At 45.4% G+C, this 20836-nt stretch overlaps 1 protein-coding gene across 4 annotated transcripts in view; it reads right to left on the reverse strand.

Moving 5' to 3' along the window:
* KIT (KIT proto-oncogene, receptor tyrosine kinase) overlaps positions 1 to 19703 on the reverse strand; it is an 85817-nt gene extending 66114 nt beyond the window's left edge. The window contains exon 1 of one of the 4 annotated variants that reach the window (XM_027102927.1): positions 19541 to 19703. In XM_027102927.1, coding sequence (XP_026958728.1) covers positions 19541 to 19607 — 67 coding nt within the window. In that variant the 5' untranslated portion in view covers positions 19608 to 19703. The remainder of the gene's footprint in view (positions 1 to 19540) is intronic. The other 3 variants (XM_027102930.1, XM_027102929.1, XM_027102928.1) reach the window with 3 other exon arrangements.
* Between the last annotated feature and the right edge of the window lie 1133 nt (positions 19704 to 20836).

Consider the following 20836-nt stretch of genomic DNA (forward strand, 5'->3'; position numbering starts at 1 on the left):
CACCTTTACCACTCGGGCTGCTGGCTTCCGGCCTGGGTGTTATGAACATCTCCAAGGTCAGAGGATTTCCCTCCTTTCCCATATCCCTGGAAGCATAATACTCAAGAACTTCTCCTGGGGGGTCCACAGGCCAGATCCCAAATTAGAACCAAATCATAAGATTCTGCTGCCACTGTGCAAGGGACTCACTTTTCTAGAGGAGGATTAGATGATGGTGACAAATACGCTCTCGTTAGGTGACGCCTCCATCCAAATTGCATACATTCACCAGCCCACATGTCCTAGGGATAAAAATGGGACTGGCCCCCCCCCACATTCATGCATTCAACTAAAAATGTTTCTTGAATGCTTGCCATGGGCTGGGCCCTTGGGCAGCAGGGAAACAAGGCAGGGTCTCTCGTGGAACGTATATGAATTTATATTTAGCTCCACGGGTGAGCTGTAAACCAATAATTATACAATTATATAATTACCATGTGCAGAGTGTGGAGAAGTGCACTGTACACAAGGGGCGCTGACCTGACCTACCCTGGGGGGGTCAGAAAGGACTGCAAAGGAAACATGCGAGCTGGGGTCTGAGGTGCACTAAGAGACCAGGGAGAAACACAGTGCCCCTGGCAGTGGGCAGAGGGGCAGGGTGGCTCCCGCAGCTCCAAGGAACAAGGACATCTTTAAGGAGTGAAGAAAGCACGGACGGCGAAGGATGAGGCAGGAAATCTGCAATATGGAGATCAAGAGGAGACACTGGAGGCGTGGGATGGGATCTACAAGGACAGACCTTATTCCAGGAACACTGGGAAGTCTCTGAAAGGTTTTAGTCAGAGAGGGACACGATCACATCTATTCCTTTAAAATATCACCAAGAGGGGCCTTCCCATCACCCCTCCCCCTGGTACACGCGTGTTTTCTGAAGGCCCCTTGCAGCCTCTGCGAGGCACTGTCCCACAGTACTGCAATTGTCTGCTTTCCTGTCTGGACCAACTGAAACTCCTATCTATCTTTTTAGTGCCACAGAAAGATAACTGAGAATTGCACCCTCGCCTGACATTCAAGAGGTCACACGAACTTTAATATTTTTAACGATCACTGCCCAACGCTGTGACACAACCCAATCATTTTTGCATTGAAGACTGGAGGTTCTCAAACTTTAGTCTGTACCAGGATCACCTGGACAGCTTGGTAAAAGGGACCGCTGGGCCCGCCCCCTGGTCTGGAGGGGAAGGGAGAGTTTGCATTCGGGTCCAGGACCCCACGTAGAGGACCAGTTATCCCCTCCCCCACAAGGCAGGCAGCTATCAGGAGAAACCCGTGGCATTAATGCAGCAAAAAAAATTTTTTTTTACCAGAATCTGTATCTTGGAATTCAAAGCAAACCTGCAAAACAGATTTTCTTGAGTGAGCAAATCTGCCTGGCTTTTACACCTAGAAATCGGCCTCACACTGGGTCCCCCTGACAAGCTTTGGCAGCCAGTCGGGCACAGATTTCTCGAATCCCCAAGCTTGAGAAGTGGGAAATGTTGCAGAATTCACCAGTCACAGCTACAGGACTCTGGAATAGTGACACTGGGTGGCAAATACAACTTCTGTAGCACATCAGACCTCAATCTGGTGCATGACATCCGAGGGCCCTGAGCCCATGTCCACAGCCCATGCTAAGCCAGTGACGGCCTCTGGGCTCTCATCTGCAGTGGGTGAGAACCAGAGAAAAGAGCACAGGCTGCTCCTTGGACTGTATGTGGTCCTGCACCAGCCGTATCAAATGCCAGGCATTTCTTGGTGAGTAGTCAGATACTATTCACCAATTTTCTAAATTGCTGATCAGATAATTGCTGCAATCGTAAATTCTGCAGCCATTCTACATTTGAATACACAAAATAAAAAATAATTAGACCAAAACAATCACATTGGTCTAAAAGCACACTAAATGGACAAAATTCGTTTATTCAAATTTGTTGCAACATTCATCAAAACACTTGGCTGGTCAATTTGCTTAATGAGTGTTGACTTTTCCCTTAATTTTTCTTGGGTGACATTCACTTCAAGCAATACATTAAGCCTGCTACCCGTTTACAAAGAATTCTTAATGACCAGCCCCATTTTGAATTGATTTCTTCTCAATCTCTGTAGAAAACCAGAGGGAATGTCTGAAAATGATTTACTCTATTTTCCAGAATAAAAAAAAAGTTTCCAATATACCCATTGAGAAAGTTTTACTTCTTCCTTCTATGGCTTTAGATTAATGGCTATCCCTAAATACAGGAGGAAAAAAGGGCCAATTCTAAAATTGTCACCTTTTAGTATGTAACTTAAATCAATGGCCAACTGGAGGAAACTCAAGTTGGAGGAAGGAAATTTAGTATTTTTGGAAATCTGAATTAATATTATGTCAAGTTCTGGCAGCACTTTTTTTTCAAATGACTATAATTAGAGATATGCAAATGCTTCACTGGGGGAAAAAAAGGCTGAAAGAGAAAAATGCACCTAATTAAGTAATGATTTTATCTTTACTAGATGGTTATTAAAAGTGTAAATGTGGTCGAACCCTTTTAAAACTATAAAATAGCATTATCTCCTTCAGAACTCAAGGAATATCAAACCAAACAAATAATGGCAAAAGTGTGTCACTCTTTACACCTTTTCCTCAGATATGGGCTTCCTGGTACTCAGATGATTTCAACTATTACATTTTGTCATAAACAATAAGCTTAGAGTGGGATGAATTGGGAGATTGGGATTGACATATATACGATAATATGTATAAAATAGGTAACTAATAAGAACCTGCTGTATAAAAAAATTAATAAAATTCAAAACCAAAACGAAACAGTAAGCTTAGAATATGGCTTAGGTCGCCCATAAAGTGGCCAGTTTTCAGATAGTTAAAACCATTAAGTTTCCTCTCTACTTTCTTATATTTTGGAAGAAAATTATTTTTAAAGGCAGGTACTACTGATTTAATGTTTCAAGACTTTGCTACTTTCATCCCGACTTGGTAGACCCAAAGGTCTACAAATTTTATGTTAAAATGCCCATATAGATTCTGGCAAGATGGTGGTGGAAGCATAATTATTGAATATCCCCAACTCACCCTAACCGTAAAAACAAATAGAGCAGAACCAAAAACCCTATGGATAGCATCTACAAGAAAACCAGGTGATAAGGTATCCCCTAGCCACAAAACCAGGTGATAAGGTATATCCCCCTCCTATGTATGAAGGAGGTGGGGACAAACTACCAACAGCTTCAAGAACTGCCGTTAGGTACGCACTACAATGCTCAGAGGGCCATTCTGGGGACACCCACAGAAGCTGGCAGAGGACTCTGCAGGTTCCAACTTCCCTAGGAAGTACAGAGGGGATTGTGACCCATGTATTTCTAATGGGCTGGAATGTTCTGGGGTGGGAGAGGTCTGATCCCTATAAACTAACAAACTAGGTCAAAGCCCCACACTGAGGAGAAACTGCTAAGGATGAATCTAAGATGAGTTAAATAGGCAAAGGAAAGGAAAGGTTCAGATAAGTAGGGGCTGAGAACGGAGACTAAAAAAAAGTAAGATCTTAGGTGTAGAAAAGTAAAGACCATTTTTTTCACCACTTTGTGAAAACAATGTTAAGTGGGTACTCTAGAACTGTGAAGCTAGAAAAGCTATAATGGCTCTAATAAGAGTATACGAAAACTCATAGCGAACAACAGAAAAGAATAGCAGTTGAATTCCAAATACGTTCTTTAAAGAAAAAATAAGGAATAGAATGGCATCCCCAGTATAGAAAATAAAATCATGCCAGAAAGACACAAAAAAAATGAAAACTATAACCTAATATTTCAAAAATGAGCTAAAAGAAATTAAATAAAAAGAAGGTATAAAGAACAGCCTAAATCAGAATTTTTAAAACTCAGAAATGAGCTGATTGAATATATATATGTAATTGAATCACTTTGCTGTACACCAGAAACTAACACAACCTTGTAAATCAACTATACTTCAATTTTAAAAAAAAAAAAGGAAAAAAAGAAATGAACTGGAGAAAACGAAGATTTGAAAATGGAGATAAAGAAATAAGAATTAGAAATGAAAGAAAAAAATCATTTCAGAAATAAAGGGTAAATAAAAAGAACACAAGAGCAAATAAAATGAATAATGTCTCAAAAGAAGGAGAAGATGGAAAGGAGAAAAATTTTTTAATTCAAACGACTTATGAAAACATTAAAAGGATTTGAGAGAAAAAGATCAATATAAAAAGACAGGCAAAGAAGATCTAACATACACACAATGGGAGTTCCAAAAGCCAAGAAGAAGACTAGAACAAACAGCAAAAGCTACACTACAAGAAATTACAGTCAGCTCTCTGTGTCTGCAGGTTCCACAACCACAATACAGAGAGCCGGCTGTACTGTGCCATTTTATATAAGGAACTTGAGCATCCAGGATTTTGGTAGCCGTGGAGGTCCTGGAACCAACCCCTTGCAGATATGGGAGGATACTGTACTTACTAAAGTAGCACAGTATGTCCCTGAAAAAATCAACCCAGAGCATCTAACACTACAGAATTACTGGACTTCAAAGAATAAAGGCAAAAAAACAGGCCTTTGGGTATCTAGGCAAACATACCAAGTTAAATATGAGGGAAAGAAAATCAGATTGCCAGCAGACTTTGACAACACTTTATGGCAAAAGACAATATAGTAAAATATTAAAGATCCTTGAGCAAAGAAAAGATGAGCCAAGGATTTATATCAGACAACCTGACTTTTAAGTATAAAAGCGAAGGCTACAGACAAGCTGTTGTGAACATAATTCAGGAAGCACTTCCCATGAATGCTTCCTGAGGTATCTGTTAGAGGATGAGCTTCAGAAAACCAAAATGTCAGGAAAGACAGAACATAAGAACTAGTGGCAAGCATTAAACATATATTTACTTGTAGAACTAAGATTAAATGGTGGGGGCTTCCCTGCTGGTGCAGTGGTTGAGAGTCCGCCTGCCGATGCAGGGGACACGGGTTTGTGCCCCGGTCCGGGAGGATCCCACATGCTGTGGAGCGGCTGGGCCCGTGAGCCATGGCCGCTGAGCCTGCGCGTCCGGAGCCTGTGCTCCGCAACGGGAGAGGCTACGACAGTGAGAGGCCCGCGTACAGCAAAAAAAAAAAAAAAAAAAAAAAGATTAAATGGTGATAACAAAGGAGACAGCAGAGTATGTGATTGCTGTATATTTTGATAAAGTAGTTTTGGTGCAGTTATCAGAAAAATTAGGGGAGGGAGAGCATCTGCAAAGTAGAATATGCTTGCTGACGGCCTTATAGTAAAAGGCTATTACTTCAAATCCCAAGTAGGGGAGAAAAGGGAGAGGAAAGAACAGGCTACTAGCTAATTTAAATTGTTACTCACAGAAGGAAACCAATAGAAAATAGAGCCCCAGAAAGAGCGAACCAAGGGTATCATATAAAGGTATAAGTATAAACGCAACCATTAGAACAAAGCACAAATCTTTTTAAGTACCCAACGGTATATCCAAAAAAGGGAAAGAAAATAGAATAGTAGAGGAACACACCATCTATTAAGTCGTCTTACTAAAAAAGAAATCAAACCTGAGTATGATCATACCTCTAAATGACCAATTTACAGGAAATTCAGGGAACAGAGAACATGTTCAACAGCACCACAGGAATGCAGCCAGCAGCATTCGGACTGTGGATAACTGCACAGGACTAATCCTCAGTTTTCTTCAACAAACATTGGAGAATAGAACCTATAAATAAGAAATGACTTAAAAGGCCATATCAACGAACTGCCATATATGGCTCTTGCTTAGAGTCTATCAAATATTTATATATTCGTATATGTCTTTATATTTATTTTCAATAAGGGAAATGTGAATCCTGGCTACTCAATGACACTGTGGAATTTTATTGCTTTGGAAGGCTGTGACATTGGTATTATCATTATGTTTAGGGAAGGGAACCTTTCTATTTTAGAGCTACATACTGAAAATGTTCACAGATGCAATTCTATGATGCTTATGTTTCAAAATAATGGGAGGGTGGAGGGAATTCCCTGGCGGTCCAGTGGTGAGGACATGGGCTTTCACTGCTGTGGACCCGGGTTCGTTCCCTGGTCGGGGAACTAAGATCCCACAAGCCACGTGGGGCGGCCAAAAAAAAATGGGAGGATGAAGTGGGTAGAGGTGAAGCAGAAAGACTGGTGTTGATCCAACTGCTGAAGCTGGATGACAGGTATATGAGGGTTCGTTCACTATTCTCCGTGTGTGAGGTGGTCCCATGATAAATATATATATAATTACATTTCTATGTATTTTAAAGTTACATATTTTTTAAAGTTAATGTGAGATTCAATTCCTCCATCTTGAAATAAAATGGCTGCTAATAGGTTTTCAAATAACCCAGCCTAGAAGTCAAAGGACACCCCCCTTTTTCTTTAAATCCTTTCCTAGTCAACTGATAGCAAACTTAAACAGGGTCTATTTAAATTTAGGCCCTGAAATCCTCACCCAAAACAATAGGTGCTAACCAATGATGATGACACCAGATAAAAAGAATTCTCTGGCTTAGAAACACTACAGTCTTTCATCAAATCTAAACCAAGTGCTTTAAGGCAACTGATTTCATAATGAAGCATCCACACTTGTATACCTAAAGCTGTTGGTTTCATCGAAATTGGTAACTGACATGGTGCCAGGCACCTGAGTATCTACCTTAATGCCTTCAATCCCAGCTGTGGTCAGTGGATGCCTTCCTGCCCATAACTCAAGAGGGTACCACTTTCTGTCCCTGGACAGTCTTTATCTTGGATTCCTTCCTGAGGATCAATACTAAAGGCAGCACGAGTCTTACTCCAGGCCTAAGACTTGACAGAGAAGGAACTTTCCAGTTCTGGGCACAAACAGTGGCAATTCTCATCTGGGGGAGTCCCCGATTTGAAGCTGGAGGGCTTATCACCTCATGGAACTCTGAAAGGCCACCCTAAGGCTAAAATGCAAAGTCAGATGAAGTCACCCTGTCACCTCACCCAGGCTGGCTGCAGCAACACGGGAGTTGACACACCATGCCCAGTATAACAGACGGTGGCTAAATGGCGCTCTGTCAGACTCAGAAGTGCCATTAGTTAAATACAGGTATTATTAAAAACTGAAGGTGGTCAGATTTCAACAAGAAACAGATGAAAGAATTTAAAAAGGAGGTGCAGTGGCTTCCCTGGTGGCGCAGTGGTTGAGAGTCCGCCTGCCGACGCAGGGGACGCGGGTTCGTGCCGCGGTCCGGGAGGATCCTGCATGCCGCGGAGCGGCTGGGCCCGTGAGCCATGGCCGCTGAGCCTGCGCGTCCGGAGCCTGTGCTCCGCAACGGGAGAGGCCACAAAGGTGAGAGGCCCCCGTACAGCAAAAAAAAAAAAAAGGAGGTGCAGAGCCTCCAGTGCTTGGAGACATACTGGAGAGCATTCAGCCTGGACCCCTGAAGCATCCTCTCTCAGCTGTGAAAAAGCATTCTGGTCTATTCTGGGAAAAACGGTTCTAAAGCCACAGATGGACGATGCACTTTGGCACATTCAAGGCTCCACAAAGTCCTGAAAGTGAAGACACCTATCTGTGTTCCCCCGGCGTTGCAGACATTTCTGCCACCCCCTTCGGTACATCCTTCATCGGTACATCCTTATACCTGCTGGAGAGGCTGAAGTTACAAAGACTGGAGCCGTGACAAGCTGGAAGGCTGGCGTGTGATGCTCAGCCCTTCCAAGGGCACTGGCGGGGCGGACAGGACTCAACTGACCAACATCTCACAGAGCTCCTCCTGAGTCGGCCCCGACCCAGGCCCTTCCCCAACCCACCCCTACCTAACTTCATTTTTGCGTCCTCTGGTCCCTCCTTCCCTGTGAACCCCGTCCCCCAACCCTCTGAGAAACCTTGCTTTTCTCTGCATCCTTCCTTAATTGACCATAATAAGAAACTGAAATAAATCTAAAGGAAGGCGCTTTCTCTGAGAGACTCTAGACTTTTTCTTCCTTCTGGGCTCTTTGCGGACCTGGACTCATGAAAGAAAAAGAATTCACTAGAACATAAGCCTCAAGAGGACAAGGATTTTTGCCTGGTGTGTTTACAGCTATACCACTCGCCCCCCTACTGCATCAATAATTGTTTGTGAACAAATCTATAAATTCCTGGTAGGTGTAGGGTCCGTTTAAAAGATACTGAAGGGACTAACAGAATGAAACTGTAAATCTTAAGCACTACAGCTTTATGCCCAGAGTTGCTGTTCCAAGTTTTCCAAATGGAGAGAGAAGCCATCTGCACCTGCCCTGGATTTGTCCTCACCTGATGGCATGCCACTCACTACCTGAGCTCTTTCGGCATCCTGGCCAGCTCCTTCTTAGAAGGCAGTCATTCTGAAACGAAGGTGATCGTTTAAAATACTATCCCTTGAAAAGACTGGAATGGAAATGAGGCTACACGTTCAGATTTCCTAAAAAATTCATAAACCCTTCTACATATGCTAGTTTATTTTAAAAAGCTGGAAAGGGGGGTTCTTTTTCATGAAAGTGATACATTTTGCTTGAGCTAGAAACGTGTCTACTATTTCCCTGTAGTAAATATACTGACTATACTAAAATAAGGAGAAAAACCTTTAAACATCCCAATTAACTGTTTTCAAGTGGTGATTCTAATGACATATTTTTGGAGTAAGAATCCTGGTTTGACTTAACAATGACGAAAAGCCGAAAGACCAGTCCATGCAGTTTTACCAGACCATTCCTTGAAATGCAAATCTTCCATCAGCCGTTAAAAAAGAAATCTACATTGTGAAAATTAGGATGGAAATGCATTTTAACATTTATAAACTTTAAAACTTATCACTTTATAACGTACCCATAGTCTTTCCAAGTAGTATAATTTTCAATTTTTTAAACAGTAGTGTTTTTTTTTTTTTTTTTTTTGCGGTACGCGGGCCTCTCACTGTTGTGGCCTCTCCCGTTGCGGAGCCAACAGGCTCCGGACGCGCAGGCTCAGCGGCCATGGCTCACGCGCAGCCACTCCGCAGCATGTGGGATCTTCCAGGACTGGGGCACGAACCCGTGTCCCCTGCATCAGCAGGCGGACTCTCAACCACTGCGCCACCAGGGAAGCCCGTAGTTTTGTTTTTTTTTTAAGCATGCACTAGCCAAGTAGAGTAACAGCCAAATGCCACGCAAAATCGCTAGTAAATGTTTTCCTCAGAAGTCACATCTACATTAGATCCCTTTCTATAAATACTTCCTTCCAATAAAAAGAGACACCAAATAATTTCCAAAGTTCTTTGTGACAACGCCACCTTTGTTCTAACCCTGCAAAGCAATTCCTCTGCTAACGAGTCTGCATAGGCCATCATATTTAAATTACTGGCAGCCCTGATTGCTTTCAAGAATTTTATAACACCCTTTGAAATAACGTGAGTCACCTGGGATAAACCCAAATGAAGTGGGATGTTTTGCCTCACTGAAGAACTTAAGAGACACAAGGGAAAAAGTAAGGATTTCTCCTTCTTTCATTTTCCCTATTATTTTTTAATCCATTAGGTCAAGAACAAGGCATTCCCTGGAAAGTACCATCACTCACACTCTTTCCTTAAGTGATAAGATTTCTGCCCGCCACAAACAGCCACCTCCTCCCCAAGGCTCACTGCTTTGGGAAGGGCAGTGACCAGCACCCCTCATTACCTTTTAATGACCTTCTAAACGCAGGGCTAGGGAACCTACAGCAGAATCCCAAGATGGCCTAAGCCAGTCAGGACTCTTATCAGGCTTGGGGGTTTCATTTGTTGCCAGGTTGGTTGGTTGGTTGGTTGAACAAGTGAATTTATGCAGACTGTACATTCCTGACTTATCATTTTAATAAATACTTAAAATTTGTTAAGAAGCAGAGACTCAAAGATCATCTCTTGCTACTATCAGATGTTGAGCCTACAAAACCTGTGATCTTGGCTGGGGCGGGGGGCGAGTAGGAGGTAGGGGAGGGTAATTAGCCCTGGACTTAAAAGCAACTCAAAGTACACATCCGTGGATCTCTCTGGATTTGCATTGTGCATACCATATATGTAATATCATGCAAAAGTGAGACCTATTAAAAAAAAAAAGTGAGACCTATACTCTTCCGTTTTTTAAAGTTATTTCTCTGAGTAAGCACCTACTTGACCAGATGACACATACAAAAATCTCATCACATATGGTACCGCAGGAGACACTGCAGTTACTGAAGAAACATCCAGGTGCCCTAAAAATTATCCTATCTCATCTTCTGCTAGTCTCCACAGAGGTTTTTTTCTATGGGAGTCTTTCAGCTGACTGTAAACCTCTACTTCTGCTGTTCACACCTTGACCAATTCCTGCCCCATTCCTCAAGATTTAACTCAGGTCCCAGATCTTCCTTGGAATCAGCCATTCTACTCAAGAAATGATGCTCATTCCTCCAACCCAATGCAAATGAATATGTGTCCTGGCTTCAGGACCAGCACAAGTATTTAAATCTTATTACAAATCTTAACTGTGTTAACATCTACACCAAGCACTTACGTTTCCACAGATCCCAGGCTCCTTGAAGGCAGGGATCACATCTCAGAAATCATCATGCATGTTAACAGGACAAGTGAAATGATGTAATCAACTAGAGACTGCCCAATTGCAATTTCATTTCTACCACCTTCCCCTGCTGGACCACTGGCTGATCTAACGTGCCACTGAGCCATGACCACGAAATGACCAAAGGGAAGGGACAGGTGGGAAGGGAAGTGAGGGTGCTGGGTAAACCCCAGACTGAACAGTCCATCCCTGAGTAATCAAGGGAAAAGGACTTCCTTCACCCTTACAGATCTGTCAGCCTACATGCAGCATGGCTGGCTGTGTCTCAGAATCAACAGTCAGTCGGGTGATCACAGAGCACAGTCATTCTTAGGTTAGGGCTAATTATGGTCGATTATAGATTTCTCCGGACCTCGAACTTCCTTGTTTTGGGCACTTATTTTGGCACTCAGCTTAAGCTATCGTGCACTTGCACAATTCATTCTGTGGTTAGATCCACTGTCCCCAACTCCAATAGATCGATCAATAACCCCTTTTTAGGTGTGAGTTCTTTATTGGCTATTTTCAATATAACCAAAAACTGTAAGGGTCGTGTTAGAGTCTACCCAGAATTTATAAGAAACAGTCCAGCCCACAGCCGAGGCAGTGAAGAGAGAAAAACAGCTGGTTATTTTATTTAGAAAGATTTCAGCTGGGCCCTTAAAGGGTCATCAAGCCAACTGAGGTGGGCAGGACCTAACCATTTCAGAATGACAATTACTTTTGGCTTTTCTCATACCTATAGCCAAGGCCCTATAACTCTGGTAACACAATAAAGTCTTTTCCAACCCTTCCAATCAAAGAATTTTCCCTAAAAAAAAAAAAAAAAAAAGCCTCAATTTCTTTCTGGGGCAATTTCAACTATTCTCATTTTGTCCCATTCTTCACTCACATACTACAAATATTTGAAGACTGTCATTCACTAAACCTTCCTTTACCTTATCTTCTCCAGGCTTCATAAATCCAATTCTTTAAGTTGCCCTCAAAGGGCCTATTTCCCAAAGCTTTAATCAACTCTACGTCCTCTTCTGTGCCTAAAACATCCATTTTGTTCTCTGAGAAAACCAATAAACAGACTTTTAAAATAGTCTCATGCAGAGACTAAATGAAGAATTATCTTCCTGCCATCGACTTCTTTTCATGAAAATTTACTTTTCATTACACGATGGGTACACAACACACAATTCTTTAGGATCCCCAAATCCTACTGTAATATTATAGAGCCATGGTCTGTGACCTTTGAGGTTTAGTTTTTAACATGGACATGACCCTAAGAAGATTTTCATTTATATCTATCATCGTGTCTGTGAAATTAAGTGTCAAGTAAATGCAGCCTGTAAATAATCAATAAACAAACATAGCGGAGTCCAGCATCTTATGGCCTCTTTCAAACGGGCTCCTCTTCTTGGCTTTATTTCTGTGAACTCCACAGCACCCCCGGATCTCCGTTACCACACCCACAATAGTTCCTGTTCCCCTTCCCCACAATCTCGTAGTGCCTGGCACATCCAAGATGCCTGTAAATTTGCCAAGCAAAGTAACTAAGTCTGCCACCTTTATCTTCCTCATGTCTCTTAAGTGTTCCCCCTTCTTTCCAGAGCATGCACCCCAACACGCAAGCACTCACTCCTTCATCCAGAGACCACCTAACCATCTAAAGAGTATGATCGGGCTTCCCTGGTGGCGCAGTGGTTGAGAGTCCACCTGCTGATGCAGGGGACACGGGTTCGTGCCCCGGTCCGGGAAGATCCCACGTGCCGCGGAGCGGCTAGGCCCGTGAGCCATGGCCGCTGAGCCTGCGCGTCCGGAGCCTGTGCTCCGCAATGGGAGAGGCCACAACAGTGAGAGGCCCGCGTACCGCAAACAAAAAAAAAAAAAAAGAGTATGACCGAAGGTCCCTCTCTCTGCCCAGCTCCCCACCAACACGTAGCTCTCAGCTGTGGGCCTAACCATCCTAACAGAGGCCCCTCAGAAACTCTCCGTTAGATATTTGTACACCCATGTTCATAACAGCATTCGTCACAATAGCCAAAAGGGGCACGCAACACAAGTGTTCATCGATGGATGAATGGAGAAAAAAATGTGGTCGGTACATACATATACATATACATATACATACACTGCCTTCCTTAAAAAGGAAGGAAATTCTGACATGCGCTGTAACACAGATAAACCTTGAGGACAGTATGCTAAATGAAATAAGGCAGTCACGAAGACAAATACGGAATGAGGTCCCTAGAGGGTCAAACTCATACAGACAGAAAGTAGAATAATGGCTGTCAGGGGCTCAGCGTTTCATGGGTAGAGAGGGTTTTGGTTTTGCAAGATATAAGTGTTCTGGACATGGGTTACACAACAATGTGAATGCAATTAACACCACTGAACTGTACACCAAAAAAATGGTTAAGATGGTAAATTTAATGTTATGTGCATTTTACTAAAATTTAAACACACACACACACACACACACACACACACACACACACACGTCTCCCTTAGTTTTGGCTGCCCACAGCAAGAGGATGTCCAAGTTTTTGGAGCAGGTTGGGGAGTGCGCTTAACAGGACAGAATAGTAGAGCGAACAGCCCTGGACCAGCAAGCAAAGCTGGGAGGGCCACTACTGGGTCAAGTCTACCGTAGCCTTGACTTCAAAGTTCTTTTCAGAATCTGGACCAAACTCAACACTAAATATACCCTCTCCCTCCAATGCTCCTTGAGGCTAATCAGAGTCCACCTTTCCAGCCTCTTCGCCTCCAATTCTCTACCCCCAGTCCTAACACCAACTGAAAGATCTGAAAATCTTCAAATAAGATCTTAATCTCTTGCTCCCTGTTTCAGGAGCTTTTTCCAACACAAGCCTCAACTACAGACATTCTACCCTCTTTTAAAGTTTAGAAATTAATGTCAAATATTATCTCCCATGTGGACTGATCCCTGATCTCTATCACATGCCCACCAAGACGTAAACTCCTCTCCTGTGAAATATGGCCTGGGCACTTTGCACTTCTTATGACACCAATTCTCTCTTTGAATTGTTGGCTCTGCTCTTACTCTGTTCCTACCCCACCCCCAGAGCCCACACATATAGTCCCTACAAGGACCAAGGCATAAGGATTGATCATCCTTTGTTAAACTGAATCTGAAATGTTGGCTCAGCATTCACTAGTTCAAAGCTCTGTACAAGTGCTGGAGAACAGGAGAGAAGTTAAACCAGTACTGCCTGAGCACTGCTGTGTGTCCAGCCCATGGCAACGGACAAGTTCAGCTTGGTCCCTCACAGCTAGGGAAGGGCCTCATATAGTCACGGAAAAGCTACTCCCTTCTCAAGGTGCTTTCAATGCCACTTTACAAGGCAATATTGGGTTCATGGACCCTCTGTGAGCTACACTTACTTATTCACTGAGAAAATGGGCCATTGACAGAACTTTCGCCTCCTAAACTTTTATCCAGAAAGCTATATTCCCTTTGGTGGAAAGCAGCCTGTGAATAAGGTTAAACAAAGAACCAGGGAGAGAAGTATGCATTAACACTAACTGTGAACCTTTTAAAAACCTAGACATTGAATGGATAAGCTTCATCTTAATACTAAAAGAAACCCCTCTATATAATCTGGTTTAAAACCATTTCCAAATTTCTTTCCTAAGAGACAAACGCTGAAAAAGAAACATAAAATCAGCCTGATGGTGGAGTCCCCATGCCTTCCCTGTAAGGGACGGTATGCAAAGTGTGTTTCATACATGATCTAATTTACTCCTTTCAGTAGGCCTATGCCATCATCCCCATTTTACAGATGAGGAATTGAAGCTTAAGGGTCTCGTCCCAGGTCACAGAGCTGGCAAGAGGCCAAGCTGGACAAACTTGTCAACTTCAGAGCCCAAACTCTTAACTCTGATGCCTCATGCCCTGAATAACAATTTAGCTTAAACTTTAAAGTTTGCAAAAGCCTTAAAAACCTAACTGTCAGAAAGGTATGCAGCGGAAAATACCTAACCAACACATTTCATAACCAAAATGTAAGCATTAAGGCTAAAGCATAAGATGAATGGAAAAATTAGAAGGTATGAATGTTTCCACTAGAGAAATCTTCTGGGAGATATATGTATACATATAGCTGGTTCACTTTGTTATACAGCAGAAACTAACACAACATTGTAAAGCAATTATACTCCAATAAAGATGTTGAAAAAAAATCTTCTGGGTTTTTCTCCCCCCCCCCCCGCGGAAAAAATAATCAAAGGTCTGTTCACTCTTTAACACTAGTGATTCCCAACTGTTTTGTCAAAAGCTATGTAAAACTCAAGACAAAAATTAAAGTTTATTTCATTTTAAAAGCTGTCAAGTTAGTACCTATTGGTATCTGCGTGCAAGGATTATAAAGAGAAATAGTCAGATTCTACATACTCATGGAATTTCTTCATTTGTTAGGTGCCTATGCCATCCCAGACCCTGTGCCAAGTATCTTTACAAGAATCTGTTTCTAATCTTTAGAGTACGCATATTAGAGAAGGCATTATTCCCATTTTAGGGACAGCAATAATTCCTAATTTACAGATAATAAATATGTACAGAGCTTGACATGTGTTGAGCTTATACCATGAGCGTGCCGGGCAGTACCATTCTAAAAACTTTATATGTAGCCACACATTTACTGGCACAGAGAGGTTAAGTAATTTTCCCAAAGTCACACAGCTAAAACTAGGATGAAAAGAGTGCAGCTCAGCAAGGGTAAGCAATTTGTTCCGAAGTCACAAAGCTGTCGGTCATGGAGCCAGCAGACTAATACAAGGCTGTTTTCATTCCTTAGGCCTGTGCTCCTTCCACTAAGTACCTGCGTGGTCCCACCTGTGCTCACCGGGACCCAAGGCTAAATGCCTAAAAGCCTGACTGGCAGTATAGAGTGGTACTGTCTAGAGCAATGGAAAGAGTAGAGGTCCCATCTAAAGATGGGGAGTTTTCGATTCTTCGAGAGAATAAAGAAACCTAGATCTTGATATAAATTCTCCATATTTTAAATACTGCCCCAATGTTTTCTAAAAAAGCATCAGGTGGGCCAAACGAAACACAACCAAGCAAGGGCTATGAGTTTGCAATTAAGAGTCTGAAGTCAAAAGATGGGCTGTCTCGGGTCCAAAATGTCAAGAGACTAAGAGCTGCCAGGCTAGGCTTCCTCACAAGTCCTCTGCTTTCAACAAAGATTTACACTGGATTCGGCCCAGATTCAAACTTTTTCCTCTGGTGACTCCCTTGCAGGCCCTCTTCACTCTGGATTTGCAGCCACGAAAATATCTATTCAAGTTACAGAGACTGCAGGTGAAATTTTGCATGCTTAGGATTTCTTCAAACGTCCTTCAGTCCCCTTTTTAAAAAAGTTCCCATATGTGAATGAAGCAACATTAAGCACTTCCCTAGCCCATCAGCTGTTTAAACTAAATTCATTCTGGAGAAAATGCCGCTGCAGCCTTGACCGCTGCCTTTGAAGGGGTCCCTGCACTGCAGTCCAGCTTCAAGAATTCCCGCTCAGGACACCACGGCTCATTTCCTGGTGTCCTTCTTTAATCAGCTGGGAGAGACTTGAGGAAATGAGTCAAAATCCTCAGGGCAACTTCTAAGGGCCGTCAACAACAGCAGCAAAATCCATCACAACAACATCTGTACATAAACGTGCTCCAAGGGAAGCCCACAAAATAACTTGGCACATTTCTGATGAGCATTTGTTTTGGAAAAAGAAAGGCTTGGAGTGTTGAGCTGCCATTATATCTCACTGTGCTCGTCCAGGGTAAACAGCCAATGATGTCACCCATCACTGGGGCTTTTCTCTCTCACAGGTACCCCACAAGTATATAATGCTAAGACCACTTTTAGTTTTTTGCAGTGGGGATGGAAAAAAATTTCAACTAACTTGCACCATCACGTTAGAGACAGTGCATCTTCATTTTGGAGGGACCCTACCTGGAATAGGACAGCTAACACCTAAAGCCCTCATACCCAGCGTCAAATGCCTACAAACGCCTCAGGGAAGCTATCACTGAATGACTCCCCCTTCAATGAATACTTCCCTCAAATTGAGAACACTAACTCAGACATCGTATGACAGGAAACCTAGGTCTTTTTCACCAACAATGGGAAAGTAATGATCTTGGCCATCCTATATTCCCAGAACCTCCAACAATGCCTGGCATATGATATAGAACAGTTTCAAATAAATCTCAATTTATAACTGATTCTTAGAAATCATGTGACTGGAAATACAGCTGGGCATATGGGGCCAACCTCAGGCTTCACCCCTGATTATTCTGGGAACTCGCTTATCCTCAGCCAGTTTCTCCAGCTTTAATGGTAGGGATGGTAACAAGACTACCTCCAGGGCTTGCTGAGAGGACTGGAAATTGCAGGCAAAGGCCCCAGCATTGGGTCTGGCACTAACGTGAAATTGGAGGCACCCTAGAAAACGTGTTGCAATAGCACAGCATGAATGGTTTATAAAGTCTGAAGAAAAAATGTGTGGGTGGGTGGGAAACACCAGAAAGTGGATAAGTGAATTATCTGGGTTCCCTTTTATAAGACCATCATGTTATTTCCAGCAGGACAGTCATTCAGAATGTTATGTGTCCAGCTGCTGGGGATGACTCTAGCCTCACACCTGCAGGAACGAGGGGAGGGTATGATTCACTATTCACTGCAGGTTCATCCTGCTGGGCACAGGAGTTGTAAACACTGGGGCGGGGCGGGCCTGGTGACGATGGAGGGTCCTGCAGAGTTGGCACCTCCTAGGCCTCAAAGGGAAACTGTAGGGGAGCATGTTTGGACTGGAGAAACACACATCTCCCTGCTTTAACCAGAGGCAGACCAGCAGGACACCACCAAGCGGTCGCTGTGACCAGGAGGCAGTGGAATTTCAAGGAGGCAGGAAGGATTCAGGGAAAGAGTTCAGAAGAAGTGTAGAGTCTACGCTCATAACACTGGAAGAGGAGAATTTGGGACCCAAAGGATCCTTCATGGTGCAGACCCCTTGCTGCCCTGTTGAGGACCCCGGGCTCCCACAGATTTAAGGGACTGGCACAACGGCACACAGCCAATAGAAGCTGAGAAAAGGAGAAACAGAAAGGCAGCACAAGGCTTTGTCACTACACCACACTGCCCCCCAGGAGCCAGACCTTAAAATCCCCTTTGCCAAAAAATCTGTTCGATGGAGCCGGCTAATTATGAGGAATAAGGGAGCAATGGATTCATTTAATTTAAAAAATGGGAAATAGTATGTGTAGTCTACCTTTCTTGTGTGCCCGATGGGTCCACTGCACACCCCTTCACTGAAATTAAAATGTCAAGGCACAAAGATGGAAAGGACCAAACGTCTAATTTGAAGCTTAGGCAGTCAAATCCGCCACGGGAATCCGGACACTCATTCATGATCCCTCCTACCTCTCTTCCCCCACAGGAAAGCCCTCACAATGCCTTATAAGACCGGGAAGGGGAAGGCTGCATCTTAAGACTTTATGGGAAAACTGATCAGCAGTAGATAGAGTCCCACAATAGTCACAGCGATGCTTCCTTTGGAGCCCTTGAATTCCAGTTCAGACTCACTTTCTATCCTTACATCATCAAGTTAGCCTTAAAGGTTAAAAAAAATAAAAATGACCTGGGAAAAAGCAGGGCTTCAGGGGTTAGTCGGGTGACCTGCACTCGCTTGCGCACCAGCGACGCCCAGAAAAAAAGAGAAGGGGCAGGAATCTGAGGGCTTCCAGGAGCCTGCAAATCCTCCTCCACCTGAAGACCCAAGTTCCCGCGCAGATATAACGGATTTTCATAACAGCTTTAAGATATAAGTAAGATTTGCAGAAAGTTCCACTCCATCTCCCACCCCTCACCTCAGGCAGCTCTTCAGTAGAGATATCATATGGGGGGTGTTGCGAATCTCAAAATTCCCAAAGAAAACAGGGACCTGCGATTACAGGTCGCAGACACCGTGTAGAGGGGCTTGCAGAGCCCTGCCAGCCTGGCCGGGTACTCCGGCCGTGCGTGGATGGCGGCTGCGGTCAGGAACCGCAGGGTGCCGGCGGACCGTCCCCGCCTCCCCCGGGAGCAGGAAGCAAACGCAGCCCTCAGCCGCTCCGAGGCGCGTTGCAGGAAAGAAACGGCACCCGGCAGAAAGGGGCGAGCCTCGGGCACAGAATCTACAAAAGCAAAAAGTCTGCAACCTAGCGGCTGCTTTCCACACGCCCTACCCAAGTTGTCTCCGGAGCCGCACCTCCAGGTTCGCGGCCACAGAGCCGCACGCGGCACGCTCCCCGTGCAAAAGGCATAACCGGAGGACCCGAGGACAACGCTGTCTTCGACTCGGGTCCAGGATGGCGCCTGGAGCAGAAGAGGCAGCGGGGTCCGTCCCCTGCTCTGGGGCACAAAGAGCGCCGCGGTTTGGAAAGCTGCCGCCGCAGAGCAAAGAAAAGGCTCTCCTCCAACTTCGCCCTCCGCGCGGCTGAGAACCTGCGGGCCGGTCCTCCGGTGCGCCGGTCACACACGCACAACTTTTAACAAAAGGAAGCAGCGGTCGCGCCTCGCCAGGCGGAGATTAACGCGCTGCATGCGAACCACCTCGCCGCCCGCCTCTGCGCCCGCTCACCCTCCGCACAAAAGCATCCCCAAACTCGCACGCAACCCGCTGCCCTCAGCCTCACCTCGCTCAGCCTAAGCCCCCCTCGCCGCCCCCATTCCCGGAAGACCCCCGGCTCAGTGCGCCCACCACCAGCGACAGGGGGCTCCCTGCGCAGGTGAGCAGGGCAGGGCGCAGGAGAGTCCCAGGGCCGCCCCGAATCTTCCCGGAGGCTGAAATGCCCCGGCACCAAAGGGCCGGCAACCACCTCTCCCGACACACCCCAACGTGTTCGGGCCCTACGGGGGCACAGGGTGAGCCGAGGGACGCGGTCCGGGTGCCCGCAGCGCCCTCCCACCTGTCTGGACGCGGAGCAGGAGCACCAGGACGAAGAGGAAATCCCAGGCGCCGGGAGCGCCTCTCATCGCGGTGGCTGCGCTGGGAGCGGAGCTCCGTTCCACGTTCCTGCTCTCGCCCAAGTGCACTGAGCGCGGCAAAGCCGGGCCCCCAGAGCTGCGAGCGCCGAGCAGCGGCCCCTCCTCCCAGCGCCCTCCCACTGCGTGCTGGCCACGCCCCTTCTCCGCGCCCCTCCTCGCCTCCCCTCCCTCCCTCCCCCACTCCAGGGTCTTGCTCCCTGGCTGCGGCGTCTGACCTCTGCTCCTTCGACGAGCTGATCCCGGGGGACCGAGCCCGCGGGTAGGGAGCGGGCACACCGGCCCTCACCGCCCGCTCCTGACCCCAGAGCCCCTTCATCTCTCCACGTCTTCTCTCCTGTGATATAGTAGGGCTGCCAGAGGCGGTTCCCGGACGAGAGTGGCGCTGCCCACGCGCTTTGTGAAGCTGGGCGCCACGCGCACATCAGGGGACCGGCCCGCCACCTGGCAGGTGCTCCCCAGACAATAAAGGTCCGCCTCCGCCCCTCGAGCACGCTCCCGAGGGAGGAGGCTGGACGCCGCTAGTGGTGGAAGGTGGTGCGGGGGACAGGAACGGGGGGGGGGGGCGATGGGATTGGGCCCCGACATTCTTCTCTATTCCTGTTATTCGAGGGGGATCAAGCGTGGCGCCAGGCGCCGCGGTAAAAAGCTGAGCCCAGGCGTGGGTAATTATTAATGCTCTGTTTCTCCACCTGCTCCTCAACCTGTAAGATCACAGTTGGTTTCTATTGGTCGGTGTGGCCTCTGCCCAACAAGCCCCTGCTGAGACCTTTCTGGAGACTGGGGCTTTGGGGTGGGAAGGGGCCTTCAGAAGTTTACTCTGGGAACCCGAGTTTTTAAATCCATTTGCCCCAAAGTCGTTGTTCTGGAAGCCTTCTGGGCGCCTTTTTTTTTTTTCCTGTAGGGTTTCTCTGCCTCTCTATCAGACGACAGTTACAGGGGTGGGGATTCTTGTGTTCTTCTTAGCTGCCCTAGCCTGTACCAAGGCAAAACAATAGTAAAATGATCTTCTTAAGCCAAGTTTCACGGCCTAGGAAGTGCTTTACCCAAGGAAACAACAGTATCTGTATGGGGTTTTATAGTTCCTCCTTAGGCTGAATGCTATTTCATGCTCACAGTAACAGCTCTGTGAGGTCGCGGAACAGATATGTATATTATTTCAATTCTAAAAGTAGCCCAAGATCACACAGCTAAAAGAGGGGAGACCCAGTCATTATAAG

Source organism: Aethalodelphis obliquidens, unplaced genomic scaffold (genome assembly GCF_003676395.1).
Source record: "Aethalodelphis obliquidens isolate GAN/ISIS:26980383/991018 unplaced genomic scaffold, ASM367639v1 scaffold6, whole genome shotgun sequence".
Classification (NCBI taxonomy): domain Eukaryota; kingdom Metazoa; phylum Chordata; class Mammalia; order Artiodactyla; family Delphinidae; genus Aethalodelphis; species Aethalodelphis obliquidens.